Source organism: Siniperca chuatsi, linkage group LG23, assembly GCF_020085105.1.
Source record: "Siniperca chuatsi isolate FFG_IHB_CAS linkage group LG23, ASM2008510v1, whole genome shotgun sequence".
Lineage (NCBI taxonomy): Eukaryota > Metazoa > Chordata > Actinopteri > Centrarchiformes > Sinipercidae > Siniperca > Siniperca chuatsi.
The window spans coordinates 10,468,637-10,484,528 of NC_058064.1; the positions used below are offsets into that span (position 1 = coordinate 10,468,637).

General features: G+C 39.4%; 2 protein-coding genes across 2 annotated transcripts; one reads left to right on the top strand and one right to left on the bottom strand.

Annotated features, from left to right (window-relative positions):
- Nucleotides 1-1,444: 1,444 nt before the first annotated feature.
- tspan33a (tetraspanin 33a) lies at nucleotides 1,445-9,821 on the bottom strand. Its single transcript, XM_044186650.1, has 8 exons — nucleotides 9,521-9,821; nucleotides 4,768-4,825; nucleotides 4,362-4,489; nucleotides 3,783-3,857; nucleotides 2,977-3,072; nucleotides 2,718-2,846; nucleotides 2,435-2,596; nucleotides 1,445-2,335 (listed from the first exon to the last, which is right to left on the bottom strand). Exons 1-8 carry the CDS (start codon nucleotides 9,620-9,622, stop codon nucleotides 2,234-2,236), a joined length of 852 nt encoding a protein of 283 aa, XP_044042585.1. The 5' UTR covers nucleotides 9,623-9,821; the 3' UTR covers nucleotides 1,445-2,233.
- Nucleotides 9,822-11,040: 1,219 nt separating this feature from the next.
- Nucleotides 11,041-15,170, top strand: LOC122871616 (zinc finger protein 649-like). Its single transcript, XM_044186948.1, has 8 exons — nucleotides 11,041-11,196; nucleotides 11,400-11,602; nucleotides 12,229-12,339; nucleotides 12,492-12,587; nucleotides 12,807-12,917; nucleotides 13,448-13,568; nucleotides 13,717-13,920; nucleotides 14,006-15,170. The coding sequence occupies exons 1-8, from the start codon at nucleotides 11,178-11,180 to the stop codon at nucleotides 15,034-15,036; spliced, it is 1,896 nt and encodes a 631-aa protein (XP_044042883.1). The 5' UTR covers nucleotides 11,041-11,177; the 3' UTR covers nucleotides 15,037-15,170.
- The last annotated feature ends 722 nt before the right edge of the window (nucleotides 15,171-15,892 follow it).

The window sequence follows — 15,892 nt, forward strand, 5'->3', positions numbered from 1 at the left end:
ATGATGTTTGGTTCTGGGGATAGTTATGTGGTGAAGAGTAAACTCACTTCATCCCCCTCCCAAGACTAGGCTATCTGTTGTGGATTACATAAGACTTTCTACTGAAAATACATGGTATACATCAGAAATACTATCAAACACATGTAAGAGGATTTTGTACATTCATAAATGCATTTTTTAAATTGTATATTGGTGGTTGTTTGCCTTAAGATGATGACAGTCAGAATGCTTAATAATTGTGTATTATGAATTTCATAAAGATTTACATAAAGTTTTGAATAGTTCTCACATGTTTATATAACAGTAGTGTACATGTGAGTATCTGTGTTTCCTTTGAGACTTCCATAATGGACTGGGCTTCCTCTCATGGTTAAGGTGGCTGCAGGAATCTTCAAAAACTGCTAAAAATAAATTTTAAACAACAGTCACATTATTTTATGCTGATTTAATGAAGTTTATTTGAACATTCTTGAATATGCCAGGATTCCACTAAACCAAATTTCAAACTGGTCAAATCTCAACCATGGTGCTGTTGTTATTGCATTAATTGGACAGTGCACTTGTGGTATTTGCATGGCTGCAGATGCTTTGTTTCTCCCCTGGTGTTCTGAGAGTAAAACTGGGTTAACTCTGCTCCCTCCTCTGTGTGTGTGTGTGTGTGTGTGTCTGTGTCTGGGCCTCCTTGAAATCCACAGCAACATGGCCGCCTGAGTGAGTCAGAGGCAAAAACTAGGGACCACACACAGAGCCCACAGCTCACACACACACACACAGACACACACACACACACACACAGCACAGTCACTATAGTGAGACGCTGCTGCAGAGCCACAAGCTGCTGTTAGAACTGTCACTTTTTCATTATACTCAGTTGCTTTTACTAAATTATAATGTCACACCTTTGCCATACCACATGTTTTTCCACTCCTTCGTGCCACCAGATTGGTGATACAGTAGATTTTGTTATGTGATAAAGGGAGGGGAGTTACTACAGCTTTAAACTAAAATAGAAATGTCATGTTTAGATTGTGGACTTGCATCAAAGGCTGTTAAACGTGCAGGACTGTTTCTGCTCCCGAAGATTACAGGCATCAGGTTTCAAGCTGATTCAAGTCTCACAATTCAGGTTTTCATTTGCCAGGCAGAGAAACGGGGTGGAGATGAGAGGTTGCGTTGGTTTATGCTTCTTCACAGTTAGATTAGACCTTTTGCCAGAGCTTCTTTGCTTTACTTTGCTGTCAGAGCAAACCAAGCTTTAACTGGTACTGTATCAAGACAACTAGTAGAGAGGGTAAGATTAATTTTGTGTTTTAGTTCCTAGTAAATCTTGTTTTTTCCTCAGTCAGAGAACCTCAACCACTGCCTGCTCACTGACTGGTCACAAAATACAAACTTGGCCGGTCAACAAAACAACACTACAGCACCTCAGGCATTCACACAAGTGTTTGCTTTAGTGGAAAATTGGGAATTCCCCATTCCTTTTGTATTTCAGTTGAAAATTATTACAAAAGAAGGTGAGAACAGGTTTCAAATGATGCATACAGGATTGAGAAAAGCCACAACATATGTACAGAATATAAACTGTGTACAGAACGTATGTGGTTTGGCAAGCATTTACTTACATTGGCAGCATATTGAGACATAAACCTCACAAAATCCAGCGGCTCTGCAGCCATGCAGGCCGTCAGCTGGCTAAAATGTGAGGAAATGACCTCATGTGCAGTGTGAGGTCTCGGCAGGACAACAAAGCAGCCTAACATGGCCATTTAATTATGGAGAGTCAGACCATTGGCGCAAACATTATCTTTACAGTCAAATGTAAAATGAAACACCCTAAAACTATGTTGTAAAAAAGGTTTATTAATCTGTTGTATTGTTATACTTTCTTTGACAAAAGTATGTTGTAGATTATACTGATAGTAGTAAAATGATCCCCCTGCTTCTGCTTGGATTTTACGAACTACTGTATAAAGTTTGGTAAATTAAAGCTTAGTCTATGTCCAGTAGGTGGCGACAGAGTACTATTTCTCCATCTGTTTCCTTTGTGTGTACTGACTTCTACCTCCATGCCAAGTATTAGAAAGCACATTAATGGTTTGTCCACATGCTCGCTTAACACGAGTCTTAAGTCCAAGAGCAATGATACTGAATGCTCAATCCAAGCCGAGATGACAGACGGAGAACTGGCATTTGTGCTCCCACCCCATCAGAATATGGTCTGATCCAGCCTGGGTCAGCTCCACGGGTCAGAGTGGTGCTTGAGGTTGTAGTTCTGGAGCTCGATCTGGTCTTTGATCTGGCTGATCAAAATCTGAGATAAGAGGATTCCAACCAGCTGCAGAAGAGAAAACACAAACAGAGGGCTGACGAGCTGGCTACAACTCTTAAAGACTTGAGCACAATGCATATGGGTGTGTTGCTATGTATATCCTACCTGTGGTATGGCCAATCCTAGGGCGATGCCTCCCAGTATGAACAGGTTACTGTGGATCCAGTTCACCAGTTTGTCTATGCAGCCATTGGTGTGGATGTGGTCTCCAGCTTCAAGGAACTCTGATTCCTGCATGCCCTGTCCACACATAGTGTTGATAACCGTCTGCACAAGTACACATAAAAGACAAATAAATAAATAAACCTTCACAGGTAAAAAAAAAAAAAATCTATCAAAAACCAAACAACACAAAAAGGCATCAGCAGAGTCTTGTAAAGAAGGTGACCTTGTCTTTGGATATGATACAACAGGAGAAGGGGACAGAACAGCGTTCTCTGCTGGGGTTGTCCGTGTTGCAGTTAAAGTACATGTTGTGGGACCAGTCAGTGTATGTCACACCACCACAGCAGCCAAACTGAGGACACACAGGGAAGAGATTAGAAGACATGTTAGGTATCTGTGTATATTGCTACAAAAACGTTATTAAGGTTACTATAGCTTACAGTATGTATTGTATGACGTCTGTGTTTGGACTAAATCCATACCTCTTTCTGACCATAGTCAATGAGGTTTTGCAGATCAATGTCATCTCTGTAGTGGACGATGGCATTATTGATCACCTCAGTCACTTTATTCCGAGCCTTGACAGAGTATGAAAAAAAAGTAAACATAAATACACAGAATGGTTATATGTTGTATCATATATTTATCAGTGGAATTAATAAGGAAGACACAACCAATTTATGTGAAGTAAGTTTTTTTAAACTAGAAGCAGTTTGATGACAGGTATTGGCAATCCCAACAAACGTTCTTTCTACTGTCTTTCAAATTGCTGTATAACATCAGAAATCCAACTTCTTCTCAAGATCTAATGAACAAAATCACATCTAAAAACCCCATCTGTGAGAAAACTGCTGTTAAATTCATGTTCATCAAAATTTTGCAGCAGTTACAGACCAAGCCCAGGAGAGGACAGTGTTTCGCCAATCTTCACAATCAGAAAAGGACAGGTAAAGCGAAGTCTACCCTAAGAAAGAGTCTATCAACAAATGTAATACTTTTTTCAAGGTGCATCAGTATTATTGTGAAGTTTTGGCCTCTCACAGATGACTAGATATATATTCTATTAATATATATTCTATTCTCTAGACCACTTTTAAAAGGTACTTTTTTTTATCTGTGTGGTTCAATCAACCAATCAATCACCAGGAGAAATAAAAAAAAAATGTAAAAGCATTGCAGGTACATTCATTTCAATAATTATAATATAAACAAATTAAGATCAGTTCTACAAATTACTTTTATGCTCACATTATTCTGATAGAGAAAATCCTCCATATCGTTTCATTACCTTATCAGAGAAGATGAAGCCTAGGATCCCAGCTGCCAGCTGGAGCAGGAAGATCACTGTCAGACAGATACAGAACTGCAAGATGGTTACAACACAGTAAACATGTATCTGTTTTGGGTTAATTTTTTAGAGGACAGATTCCATGAGATCCTGCGTCTCCATGCAAACTCAGCTGTTACTTGTTACCTCACATACTTGGAGAAAACATGCAGAAAAACGCAAGCAATCTAAGAGCAAGGGCTTACAGTAGAAGGACATTGTAAAAAGCTAGTCAACTAAAGACTGATTTGACAGTTTCTTATATTATTATATTACTTAAGCCCATTGTCCCCTGCTTTTGAATTTTTTCAAAATAAAACAAATTTTTCAACTTATACATTGCATGTTATATACAGTATTTGTTTCTCTATAAAAGTGTATATATTGTACATACAGGCACCAACCCTGTTTTTTATTGAGCTAATACTAAAATACTGTTGAGATGATCTGGCAGCTCATGTTGCTTGAATCTGACACTATTATCTCCACAGCATGTCTCTCTGCACTGTTATACTGTAGGTCTATAAACCAAAGACTTACTGTCTGCAGAAGGCATATGTTTTCTCGCAGGGAGCCCACACAGCCACAGAAGGTGAGGATGAACATGAGGACACCCAAGACCATCAGCATCATAGCAGGGTCCACTGACAGACACGCCAGAGCTGCCTCTGAGAAGAAGAAGAAGAAAAAGAAGAGAGCAACTCTGGCATTGTATTTATAATGTTACAAATACATTTAATTTCCTTTGTTGCATTTACTTTCCTTTATGAAATCTTGAACAACACAGATTTAGATGCTGTTTTCCCACTTTTTCCACTGTGTTTTATGGTGAAAGCAGTGGAAGCACAAAATCCAAAAAGCCAAAGCACTGTCCTGACAATCAATACTCCCGCCGTCTCACACTAAACATGAAGACTGTATGCTCTATCAGTGAAGGATCATTTACCTGCATGTTTCATCATGCGGGCGTACACACCGATTGACACCATCACCAGGGAGATTATCTGAGGAGAACATTGTAAAGAAATCTTTTTAAATGGGGCACAATTGAGCTTAGATTAGTTTATTATTTTATTTGACAGGGACAATGCATATTAATAACATTTCTGAAAATATGCCAGAGTTAGCCAGAAAGGCAAATTTTCATCTCTATTCCCTGGGCAAGCAATGGTTGAAAGCAAGACGTTAAGAATTGCATTGAAAATACAATCAACGATAAAAGCAGTGAAAAACATGCAGACACAAACAGAGCTTGCACTACATAGAGACAAGAGAGACAGCTCTTATGACACACGGAATCAACAACAGCATGACAACAGTCAACAAGATAGCATGACAACACAATGTTAGGACTGGTGAAGTGTGGATATTATGTACAGACTATGATGAGCAGCTCTTACACTGAACATAATGACAAATAAGACAACAAACAATATGAAAACACCTCACTGTTCTAGTGTTCACAAGTTTGATTTCTAAACAACCAGGCTCTTAATGTTGTGAAGAAGGAATGGTAGTTAGCATATGTTTCTTATGTGTTGTGGTAAGTTGTTCCAATCCTGGGAGGCTCTGACAGAAAAAGCAGATTGGCCAAAACTACTTTGTCTTCCAGCAGTAAGACAATCTCCTCTAGTTGTTGCTGTATAGTTCGGCTGGTTTTTGATGTGATGTAAGTATGGAGTGGTGGAGGAGCCATATTGTGTAATACCTTGAAAACGAGACACAGTCTACTGTATTTAACCACGTTTTCCCATCTTAGAATGTTGTGCATTTGATGGTATCCTTATGGCTTCTTGTCTAGGTTTTTATTGACGTGTCCCCAACTTGTCACACAGTACGCGATGTGTGGGAGGATCATTGTGTTCATGAACATTTTGGTTGCATTTCCTTGTGAATTTGAAAATGGCGAGATTAAGTCTAACATTTCTTGCAACTTTTTTTTAACGTGTGACGTGAAAGGCAGATTTGAGTCAACAGTGATGCCAAGGTATTAGTAGAACTAGCCATGTGGTAACTTGTACCATTACAGCAAACATTTTTGATACAGCTTCATCTTTGTTTTTGCCATGTACATAAAAAACCATATCATCAGCGTACATCTGGACATTGACGTCAGAGCAAACCGATGGTAGATCGTCTATGTACGGGCTAAACAAGAGTGGGCCTAGAATAGACCCTTGTGGGACACTGGTAGAAAACTTGAGTGTTGATGGTATACCCTCACACATTGGGCTCTGTCTGGCAGATAAGGGGTGTTAGACTCTGTCACAGTTTTGAGCATTGAAGTTTCCATACCATGTACATCCTTAGCTTGAGTTGTCTTAAGTGAGTCAATGATCTGACTCACTTAAGACCGATCTGATCTCACTTTGATTTCTGAAATTTCTTTAATATCAAAAATCTTCTCATTGAACATTTCTGAGACAGGGGCTAGGTGGCTGTTGGCTAAGTTCAGTGCTAATACAGCAACAGAATCAATAAAGTAGTTGTTGAAAGCCTCAGCTAATCTATATGAGTCCTGAGTCAGATTTGCATCTAGGTCCAGTTCTAAGTGCTTTCCTGACTTGTGGTCTTTCCCGGTTAGTTTTTTAATCTGTTTCCAGATCAGTTTGGCATTGCCTCTTGCCTCACCAATAATGTTTATGAAGAAGTTAGCCTTGGCCTTTCTCAGTTACTTAATTACTTTGTTTCTTGACATAAATTTACGTTTACATTTATCATGTTCTAATTTAGATTTAAGAGCCTGTTTTAATGCATGATCACAGTGTTTCATTAATCTCCTTACATCTGAGTCTGGGCACTCTTTTCTTGGTCTTGGTTTTTCTGGTAAGTTCATCTATTGTGTTCTTAATTGTGGTTAGTAATATATTGCTGTCTGCCTCTGCATCTACCCCAGACAATAGTTTATTCCAGTCTGTTTCCTTTAATGCAGTTTTTAACGTTTTACAGTTCACTTCTTGGGATTCTAAACCATTCAGGCTGTTTGGGAGTAGAAAAATTAAACTGTTTCTTAGTCAGCTTCCTTGCCATAAGTGTCAAAGTTGTGATCAGACAGACCAGTTATCACATTAAAAAGGTCCTGATGATTATTTGAAGTTTATTACTAAAAATCAAGTCAATCTGAGTTTTTGAGAAATTAGTTATTCTAGTTGGACCTTTGTCTACCTGGGTTAAGTCTAGACTAGATGAGATCTAGTTTTTCCTATTTGATTTATCATCCCAGTTAATGTTAAAATCTCCCATCAGAAGAATCTCTTTCCTAGGATCACATTCATATAGTATACTCTGCAGTTGTTCATAAAAACACATTACTGGCAGAAGGAAGGCGTATACACAAATAAGCTCCTAATAGACCCTTTGGCTTGCCTTTGGGGTCTCAGATGACCCTGCTATGGTTAACTGTTTGAAAAAAAGTTTAGTTTACAATGTTTTTTGATAGCCGGATTCACTTCTCTCAGTTTCAAGTTTGTATGTATACAGGTATTACTATTGTAGTCTATCTACCTGTATTTATACAGGTATCACTATTGTAGTAATCAGGGGAAACCACACACCACAGTAGGTGAAGACCCATTTCTATGTTCATACTTGTCCAGGGAGTGGCATCATTCACCAGAACACTTAATAATAATAATAATAATAATAATAATAATAATAATAATATGAGTAATAGACAAGGTTGTACTGATAGAGTGTATTATTTGGAAATTTTTATTCTAAAGAGAGTCCATGCTTTTTTTTAGCCTCAATGCTCCAAGTGGAATCAGTGTTAAACTAGAGGACCACAACATTTTCACAGAAATGTAGATAAGGAGATTCAGCCACTCTGTTCCCATTTGACTAAATCGACCTGGCAGCAAACTGCACCTTTCCCTGAAAAATAAAGACCCTTTCACTCAGCTCTCCTCTCTCGGTCTCAATAGAATAATAGGGAGCCCCCAGAAATACTCTTCCCAGCCGGAATGAAATGGATCCAGTTACCACAGACACTGCACCTTATTGGGATGGGAGGACAAAACTAGATTTGTCTGCCCTTTTTGTAAAAGTTTTAGTTTCACAGTTAATAGACCAGACATGACACCTAAAGCAAACAGGTTGCTTTTTTTGCAATAATGTATGTTGTTTAAGTCTGCAGGTCTACTGAAATGTTAACAGTTTTGTGAAATATTATGCTACATCTAAAACTACAGTAAGTGGTCACTAAAACACATTGCTGCATTGTTGCAACTGATTATCTTATTTGGTTAATTATCAATACACCAACTCAGCAGACAGCTAATTACCAGGATTATAAATAAAAAAAAAAAAAACACTTTCCATGAGATTTCCTAAGATTATAGACAATCTAGACTAGAAAAGAACCATGCATTTGCAGTATTATTTGGTGTGTCCTATACAGAGCCAATTGTAGCCAGAGGCAACATAAATGACAACAACACATTCCAGCTTCAAGTTTTTACACAGCCGTATCCTGTTTGTACATGGCCAGAAGTCATATTCACATCTTAAACTGGGCTGACACACTCCTGCAGGTTTGTTTAAAAGACATTAGCATATTAGCATGTAAAGAAGCACCCTGGAAAACTGAAGACACCTGAAACGTCTTGTCTGTTCTCATTCGATTCTAATATGTTTACTTTTTTTAGTTCTCTTTTTCTGTACCTTTTGCTCGACCAGAAACAGGAAAGTCTCCTTACACTCCACTAAACCCCAATAAGTTTAATCTGCAACAACAGATCTGCTTTAAAATGGTGCAAGTCAGAAATCTCCTTATGTTACAGTACCCGAGCACCTTACACTGAAACTGCTGATATGAACTTCGGTTTGTTTACAACCAACTGCAGAGCTTCACTGTTAGTTTTAAGTGAATCCCTTACTTTTAAAGTCTAAAGTCGGACAGTTTTTAACATCTTATTGTGGGGGACAAGATGCCATAGTAATACAGTGTATAGCTAATAACACAATCAATGTAATCACCATCTGTTTCCCCCCAGGCTTGTTTGAAATGGAAAAATAAAACATCTCTGCTACACAGTAACCATGTTTCCCCCAGTCAACAAACAGGCCCCATCAGCATATGAATGAATTCAAGTTTGTGTTGTGTTGTGTGTATGTTATGAAAGAAACTAGCCGGAAACAAAACCACAGCAGTTTCGTTTACTGAGTGTAGGTGTTTAAAACCTTATTACTGAGATGACAACAATCAAAAACAGGTTCTGAGCTCAAAATCTTCTGGGGCCATATCTGATGATACATTCGTGATTCGCAAAGTTAAGAATAAAACTGTTCAATGGCTCAGCAGCGAACACCTGGTGTGTGCGTGTGTCAGCTGTGTATGTTAACTTCTATTTCCTGGACACTGTTTCACTTTTCGTAAAACGCCGAAGTTAATGAACACCTAGCACAAATAAAGCAGTGGGTGCTCCGACTGTCAGCAGACAAAATCTAGATCTCACACTGTTAGTTTAAACAGAAGTAAGAGACACTTTAAGTCTGATAGAGTTGGAACCTGGAATCCTGAGAAATGTCCTTTAACTTATTTTGTTATTAACAAATAGTTTAATTTAAGCCACCAGTGAGCAGACCTGGTTTGCCATGAAGCACGCTGATTATTAACCTGCACACGGAGAGAAGTAAATAAGGTCACCACGCTTTGAGATCTTTGTGAGCCATTGTTTAACAGCATAAGAAACACTCACCCAAAATATGAAATTAAATATGAACAGTAGATACTTGACAACTGGACTGACAAAGGTGTAGTCCTCGTCAGATCCAGGTGCGCCTCTGCTTCTTCCTCCCATCGCGACAAGTATCCAAGCGTGTTATCCAAGTTTGCGAACAAATGAGCTATTAGCTGTATGACTAAAGGCGTTCCCGTGAGCAAAACCAAAAGCTCGACAGCATAATGACGAGGAGCTGCTGATTTTCTCACTTGAACCGACACGTACAGCGAGCAGTTGCAAGCTGCCGCAGCGCTGGACTGGGCGTGTGGAAACTGGGTGTGTTACCATTGTGTCTCACGTCTTTACCTATGATACAACCTGGAGAAGGGGCTCCTGAATTTTAAAAAAGTGTCCCACAATTGACCCCTTGGATCTTTTATTTTTAATCAAATTAAAGATGTGTATTTTTACAAACTGTTTTTTTTTAGATCTGTGTTTCTGTATATATTCCACCCATGACAGAATGATTTTGCTTTCATTTACTATGTTTTTTGCCATCAAAGTGTAATACTAAAACTTTACTTCAAGCTGGATGGATGTACTTTAGTATATTAAAAGTGTTTATTTTAAGTATGTCTCTAAATACACACTGGTGCTTTAAGATGAGCTTATGTGGAACTAATGAAACGTTTATTTTTATCAATGATTTATTAATTAAGCCTATTCCTAATGTTTAATGTTCCTAATGATTACGCACATACCTGATGGCACGAGTCACAAACATTAAAGGGCCTTTTTCACAGCAGTCGTTTTAACTTGTCATAGCAGGAAAAGCACAGGTGTTAGTAATAACATTAACGGCGGGGTTCAATTAAGTGTTCCAGTAAGTCATGACCGTGTGATAATGAGCCAGCATACACAATACCAGGACCCTTAAACAGAAGCAGCTAAATGGAAATCTGCCATCATTCATTTGATAATTTAGACCTTTGCTTTTCCTACTGTGAAATGTAAACATGTCCTCTGTGAAAAAAGGCCTATTGCACATGCAAAACCTGTGGCTCCTGACGATGAATAGTCCTACAACACCTCTGACTGATAATTCACAAAGCAGATGTCCATATGGTCTTCCTGATTTTACTCAGTTTCATAAATTGTGCATTTACATGTAAGGAGGAATTTGTCACTGTCTAATCTAACACTACTCTAACAGGCTGATTGTCAGTCAGTTGCATGTGGCATCAACAGTTTTAAAAAGTGGCGCAGATTTTTCACCATTTGCCTGACACCAATTATTGAGCTGTTCTTTCATTAAGTGGGTTTTTAATTACATTAAAGTTGTTTTTAAAAATCCCCCAAAGCTTCACAAAGATATGAATTCATTGCAGGACTGCTGTATAGGAGTGCATTAGATTTATTGTGTATCTGTGCAAAATGAATACACTAAAGGATAAAAAGGTCCAGGATACCACAAAAGAGTGACAAATGTGCGCCATCTACTGGCAAAAAGTTTCCCCATTTCCATTTCCCCATGTCCGGCTTTTATTTTGAAGGAAAACGCACACGGCACGGCAGTTTTCACAACATCCGTTTTACCCGGAAGTTACGAGTAGCCTACTTTTCCCTGCTCTGTAAGATGAATGTAAGAGTGGTAGCTATTTTGTTCATTGTTGAGACGTTTTTAAAGTAAGGAATGGCGTGGAAAAGCAAAGGTTTGTGTGATTATTTATCTAGGTATCTGCCAGTCTTACCAAATAATACCGTTACGTTACTAATAGTTATTAAGCTAACGTTGGCTAATCCTCTGAATAAAGAGTGGTGGCCATATCGCTTGTAAATGGTTATTTGAGCCTCTGTAGATACCATTTGCTTTATTTATTCATTCCGGTACGCTTGTCTCAAATGTCCTTTGCAGGTTCCCCTCTTCCTCCGGCCTCCTTACATCTCCTTGTCCCTCCAGTGAGACTTATGTCTGCTTTCATATGGCAAGTAGTACAGCAGCACAGTGTGATGCAGTATGACAAGCTGGTGGACTTCATCAGTTTGGCGACAGGGATCGTCCCAGAGCTTCTGAGTCCCAGTCAGAGAGCTCAGCTCATCCTGGGCCTGAGAGCAAGGGTGAGGAATTACTGTGAACTGTGATCCTTCTCATTGTCAGTGATGCTAAGATGGTACAGTCATTGGCCTTACCTCAGTGGCTCCACAAGGGACACATTAGACTTGTTTCCTACCTTATCATCTAGCATGTGCATAATGGGTAATATATGTAGACTTGAAGTTGTCCTTTGTGGTTAAATAAAGTTGTAGTGTTACATCTGTACCGATTTTTTGGCGCAATTTACAATGCAAACATTGCTCAGACGAGATATTTTATTTAAGTCCACTCAGCAGCTGTTCTTCAGGTTTTGATCATATTACATGATAATGATCTGCCAAGAGTGAACTTTCAATCTCAACTTGCCAGCATGAACAAGAAGTCCTTGAAATGCCAAAAAATTGAATTTTGAACATCTACATTTCCATGTCAACTCCATCTGCTGGGGAAGATCGTCGACACGAGGACAATGATTCCGCATTTTACTCATTTATTTATTACTTTGTTTTTGTAGTTGTCTTAGATGTAAGGTATGTCTTGTTGTCAGTTACATGTACATTTCAACTGACTGTTGCCCTTTCTCATAATGGAAATCAATCTTTTCCCTGCCATGTCATGCTTTTTTGAGTGACCTGTTTCCCTGTTGCAGCTGGTTTTGGAGCTGTGTCGTGGTGATGGCGTCGCCAACCTGCAGACCATCCAGAGCCACCTGGATAAAATCCACGCCTGCAGCGCTGAACTGAGCTCCACTGATCAGATGGTGGTTTTTAAAGAAAATTCAGAGCTGCTCCATAAGCAAAACATAGACAACACACGTACATCTAGAAATCCAGGGAGTTCCCAAAATTCATTATCTGTAATACCATTATTGTTGTAACTGATGTAACTTTATTGTTGTCTTCCTCATGACAGGCTAGTGGTGATATACTGAAGACCTCTTACACCAACTTTGCCAGCCTGGTTCAGAATCTTTTGAATGTTCCTTCTGAAAAGGAGTTCTTCTTCCAAGTGAGTCTATCAGTGAGAAATACATGTCTCTTAAAGATCAAGGGAAGGGATATTGACCTCTTATTATGACAAAAGACAAATGAGAAAGATTCAGAGTTGATCAGCTTTTTAAGGAACTGTATCAGCTATTCAGAGGCTTATAAAATCTAAAGATTCACCAACCATTTACAGCAGTGATGTGTTGATAATTTAAATCCAAAGCTCTGGCTGTTTCTGTAGGAGGTTTTTCCTGCAAACTACGGCTCTAACTATGACCAAAGACTGCAGCAGCTGGTGTCTGACTTCCTGTCCAGGCTGGAGCAGCTGCTGCCCATACCAGACCTGCACCAGGTACTCTTAACATCAGGTCATACATTTCCAAAGCAAAGAATAAAAGCTTAGACACTTATACTGTTATATGTACAGAGATATACACATAATAAAATTGTTACATTTAACAAAACACCTCTCAGTTACATTATTAATCCTGAATCATCAATAGGTTTCACTTTGTCCTTTTCTCTTTAATGCTAATAAACACATTAACTTTTTTGATGATAACAGGCATTTTAAATTAAATTAAATGTTTCATTAAGGCCAAATTCTATCATTATTAAACAATAATTTCATATTTTAAATGATGAATTCTGCAGCCACATTGATTCTTGTTTTTCATTCTTGTGTAAAATGTGGGAAATCAGAATGCAATCATTTATTGGTCAATGTTATTTCTTATCTAAAACAAAGAGATTTTTTGAGCCATAATCATACAATATCACTGGATTTTCTCCGTTTTGTACTTTTGCTTTGACGTCTGTAAGCACATGACTATTGTTTCATTTGTTAGCTTGCATCTCTGTGATCTTCTCTCTGTGTCTCAGACAGCAGCATGGCTCACTGAAACAGCATCTGTAGCAGAAGAATTTGGACAGCACCTGTCTGAACCCTTTGCCCTGAAAACTCTGCTGCTTCATCACAGACAGTTGGGGACTCTCAGCTCTGGTAAGTTTAACAGAAGACAAGAGGAACAGAGTTTTGTATGTAGTTTCCAGCTTTTTCTTGTTTATTTAATTCCTGCTGTCTTGCTCACTTTCTTACATTTTGTCTTGTTTTATTTTCGTAAAATGTTATATGCCTTCCCCTCATACAGCTCCTTACAGCAGTGACGAAGATATCCTTTTGTCCACTCTGGCCCTCCCTGCTCAAACCGGAGTGGATAGGTTCAGTGAGCCTTACAGTGAGGACGATGATTATGACAATGAGGAAGAGACCCTGGCATTGGAAGATTTAGAAAATGATTCGAGTCAAAGCTCAGACGTCACTGCAGATGACTGGTTGCCAAAAAGGGAATCAGGTCAGACAAAATCAGCTTCAGTAGCAGACCAGAATTGGTCCAGTCACTTATTTTCCTAACTTCCTGTTTTTCATGCTGTTTCCAGGTCGTCTGTCCCGTTTATTCATCTGCCCTCAGTGTTCGTTCGCTCACCGCACAAAGAGAAAGGTCCAAGAGCACATCCAAAGTGAGCACCACATAACAGCTCCCATTCAGAAAAAGCTATCTGTGAAAAAAGGTAGAGCAAAGACTCAGCAGAAAAGTAAAGACTTGAAAGCTGAAAAGAAGAAAGTAGAGGGCAACTCAGAGAAAAAGAGGAAACGCAAACAAAAAGATGGTATTGAAAAAAAGCGGGAACATAAGCAGAAGAAGGACAACTTGGAAAACAAGGAACGTCGTAGACAGAAAGAGCCCACGGGGGAAGACAAGAGGTTTCTGAGCACACGACCTGTGAACAAAAACTTCACAGAGGAAGAAACCAAATGCCCGAAGTGTGAAAAGGTTTTTGAACATCCAAATCAACTGAAGACTCACATGAAGCTTCACAGCTTCCCGTACCACTGCAGCCAATGCGAGAAGGGATTCACCAGCCCGTCAGGTTATTATCAGCACCAGAGACTCCACAAGAGAGGACGGATATTCATCTGCAGCCAGTGCAACAAGGGATTCCTGTGCAACTATTCGCTCAAGCAGCACGAACGCCTGCATGAAGGCCCCACCAACTTGTGTACGATCTGCGGGAAAGGCTTCAGCAAAGCGGGCATCACAAGACACATGCAGATGCACAGAGGGGAGAAGAATTTCTTGTGCACCACGTGCGGGAAGTCGTTTTTGTCCTCTGGGGAGCTGCTGCTGCACACTCGGTCTCACACGGGCGAGATGCCGTACACCTGCACCCACTGCGGGAAGGGCTTCTCCAGCAAGAGTCACCTAAACGTCCACACGCGCTCTCACACGGGGGAGCGTCCGTACCTGTGCTCAGAGTGCCCGAAGCGTTTCCTCACACTGAACTGCTTGAAGAGACACACGCTCAGCCACAACGGGGTGAAACCATTTAAGTGTCCAAACTGCGAGAGAGAATTCTCCCAGCAGGGGAATCTGAAAAGACACTTGACAACTCATAAACCTGACACGTAATGTGTAGCTTTCAGTGTAGTTGTTTCACCATGTCAAGTTCTTTGAAAACCTGTGTAAAACCAAAACTAACTTCATTTGTACCAAGAAAAATTAACTGTCATGTTCATAAAACATTATTTATTTTGTAATCACTAGCAACACTAATCTGCTTCCTTATATACAGTTACCAAACTAGCCTAAACGTTAGCAGCTGTTTACAGTCACCAATACTGATGTCATTGTTTTATTTTAGGCTCCTATTTTGGGTCACCTTGTTGCCTTTTCTCCAAATTCTGCACCCAACTTTGCCCGAGAATCACAAGTCATATTCAACCGTGAGCAAAATTACTGTGTAAATACCCTCACACAGAATAACATTAGAAAAGCTGTGATGGTGAACAAGACAAGTGATGTAAGATAAATCTTTCAGCCTTTAATCCCTATGTGGATCACAGTTGAGTATTTGGAACATTCAGTCTTTCTTCACTGGCTAAAGAATGAAAAAAATATAGCTATTAAAACTATTTGAACTCATCAATCCTTATTTGAGAAAGCCGAAAACAGTTTTGTGTGCGAGTTTATAACATACAGTACCTGTGAGCCTTTGAGCTGAACACAGCACAGGAAGACTTTTCTTACCTTGTCCGCAGGAGGCTCGAAATAGGCAGGCTCAAATAAACACTTTGACGCCTGTACACGCTGATGGTTTTTAGGCTTGATTCTGTGGTACAGCAAACAGGTGCTACGGTCAAAGAGCAGAAGCCTACAGTACTATAAGGGTACTTTTTGTTTTAGAGATTGTTTTTTTGAGAGCTGCTAGAGGGAAATCCGTTCAGGATTGGCCTATACAGTATGTTGGGAGATCAGTCCACTAGTA

Excerpts from the sequence above, each read along its gene's own strand:
- tspan33a (XM_044186650.1), bottom strand. The coding sequence starts at position 9,622 with ATGGGAGGAAGAAGCAGAGGCGCACCTGGATCTGACGAGGACTACACC. Across the intron at positions 2,847-2,976 it reads TTGACTATGGTCAGAAAGAG|TTTGGCTGCTGTGGTGGTGT; the intron begins GTATGGATTTAG and ends GTGTGTCCTCAG. Across the intron at positions 2,336-2,434 it reads TAGGATTGGCCATACCACAG|CTGGTTGGAATCCTCTTATC; the intron begins GTAGGATATACA and ends TCTCTTCTGCAG.
- LOC122871616 (XM_044186948.1), top strand. Across the intron at positions 12,588-12,806 it reads AAAAGGAGTTCTTCTTCCAA|GAGGTTTTTCCTGCAAACTA; the intron begins GTGAGTCTATCA and ends CTGTTTCTGTAG. Across the intron at positions 13,569-13,716 it reads GTTGGGGACTCTCAGCTCTG|CTCCTTACAGCAGTGACGAA; the intron begins GTAAGTTTAACA and ends CCCCTCATACAG.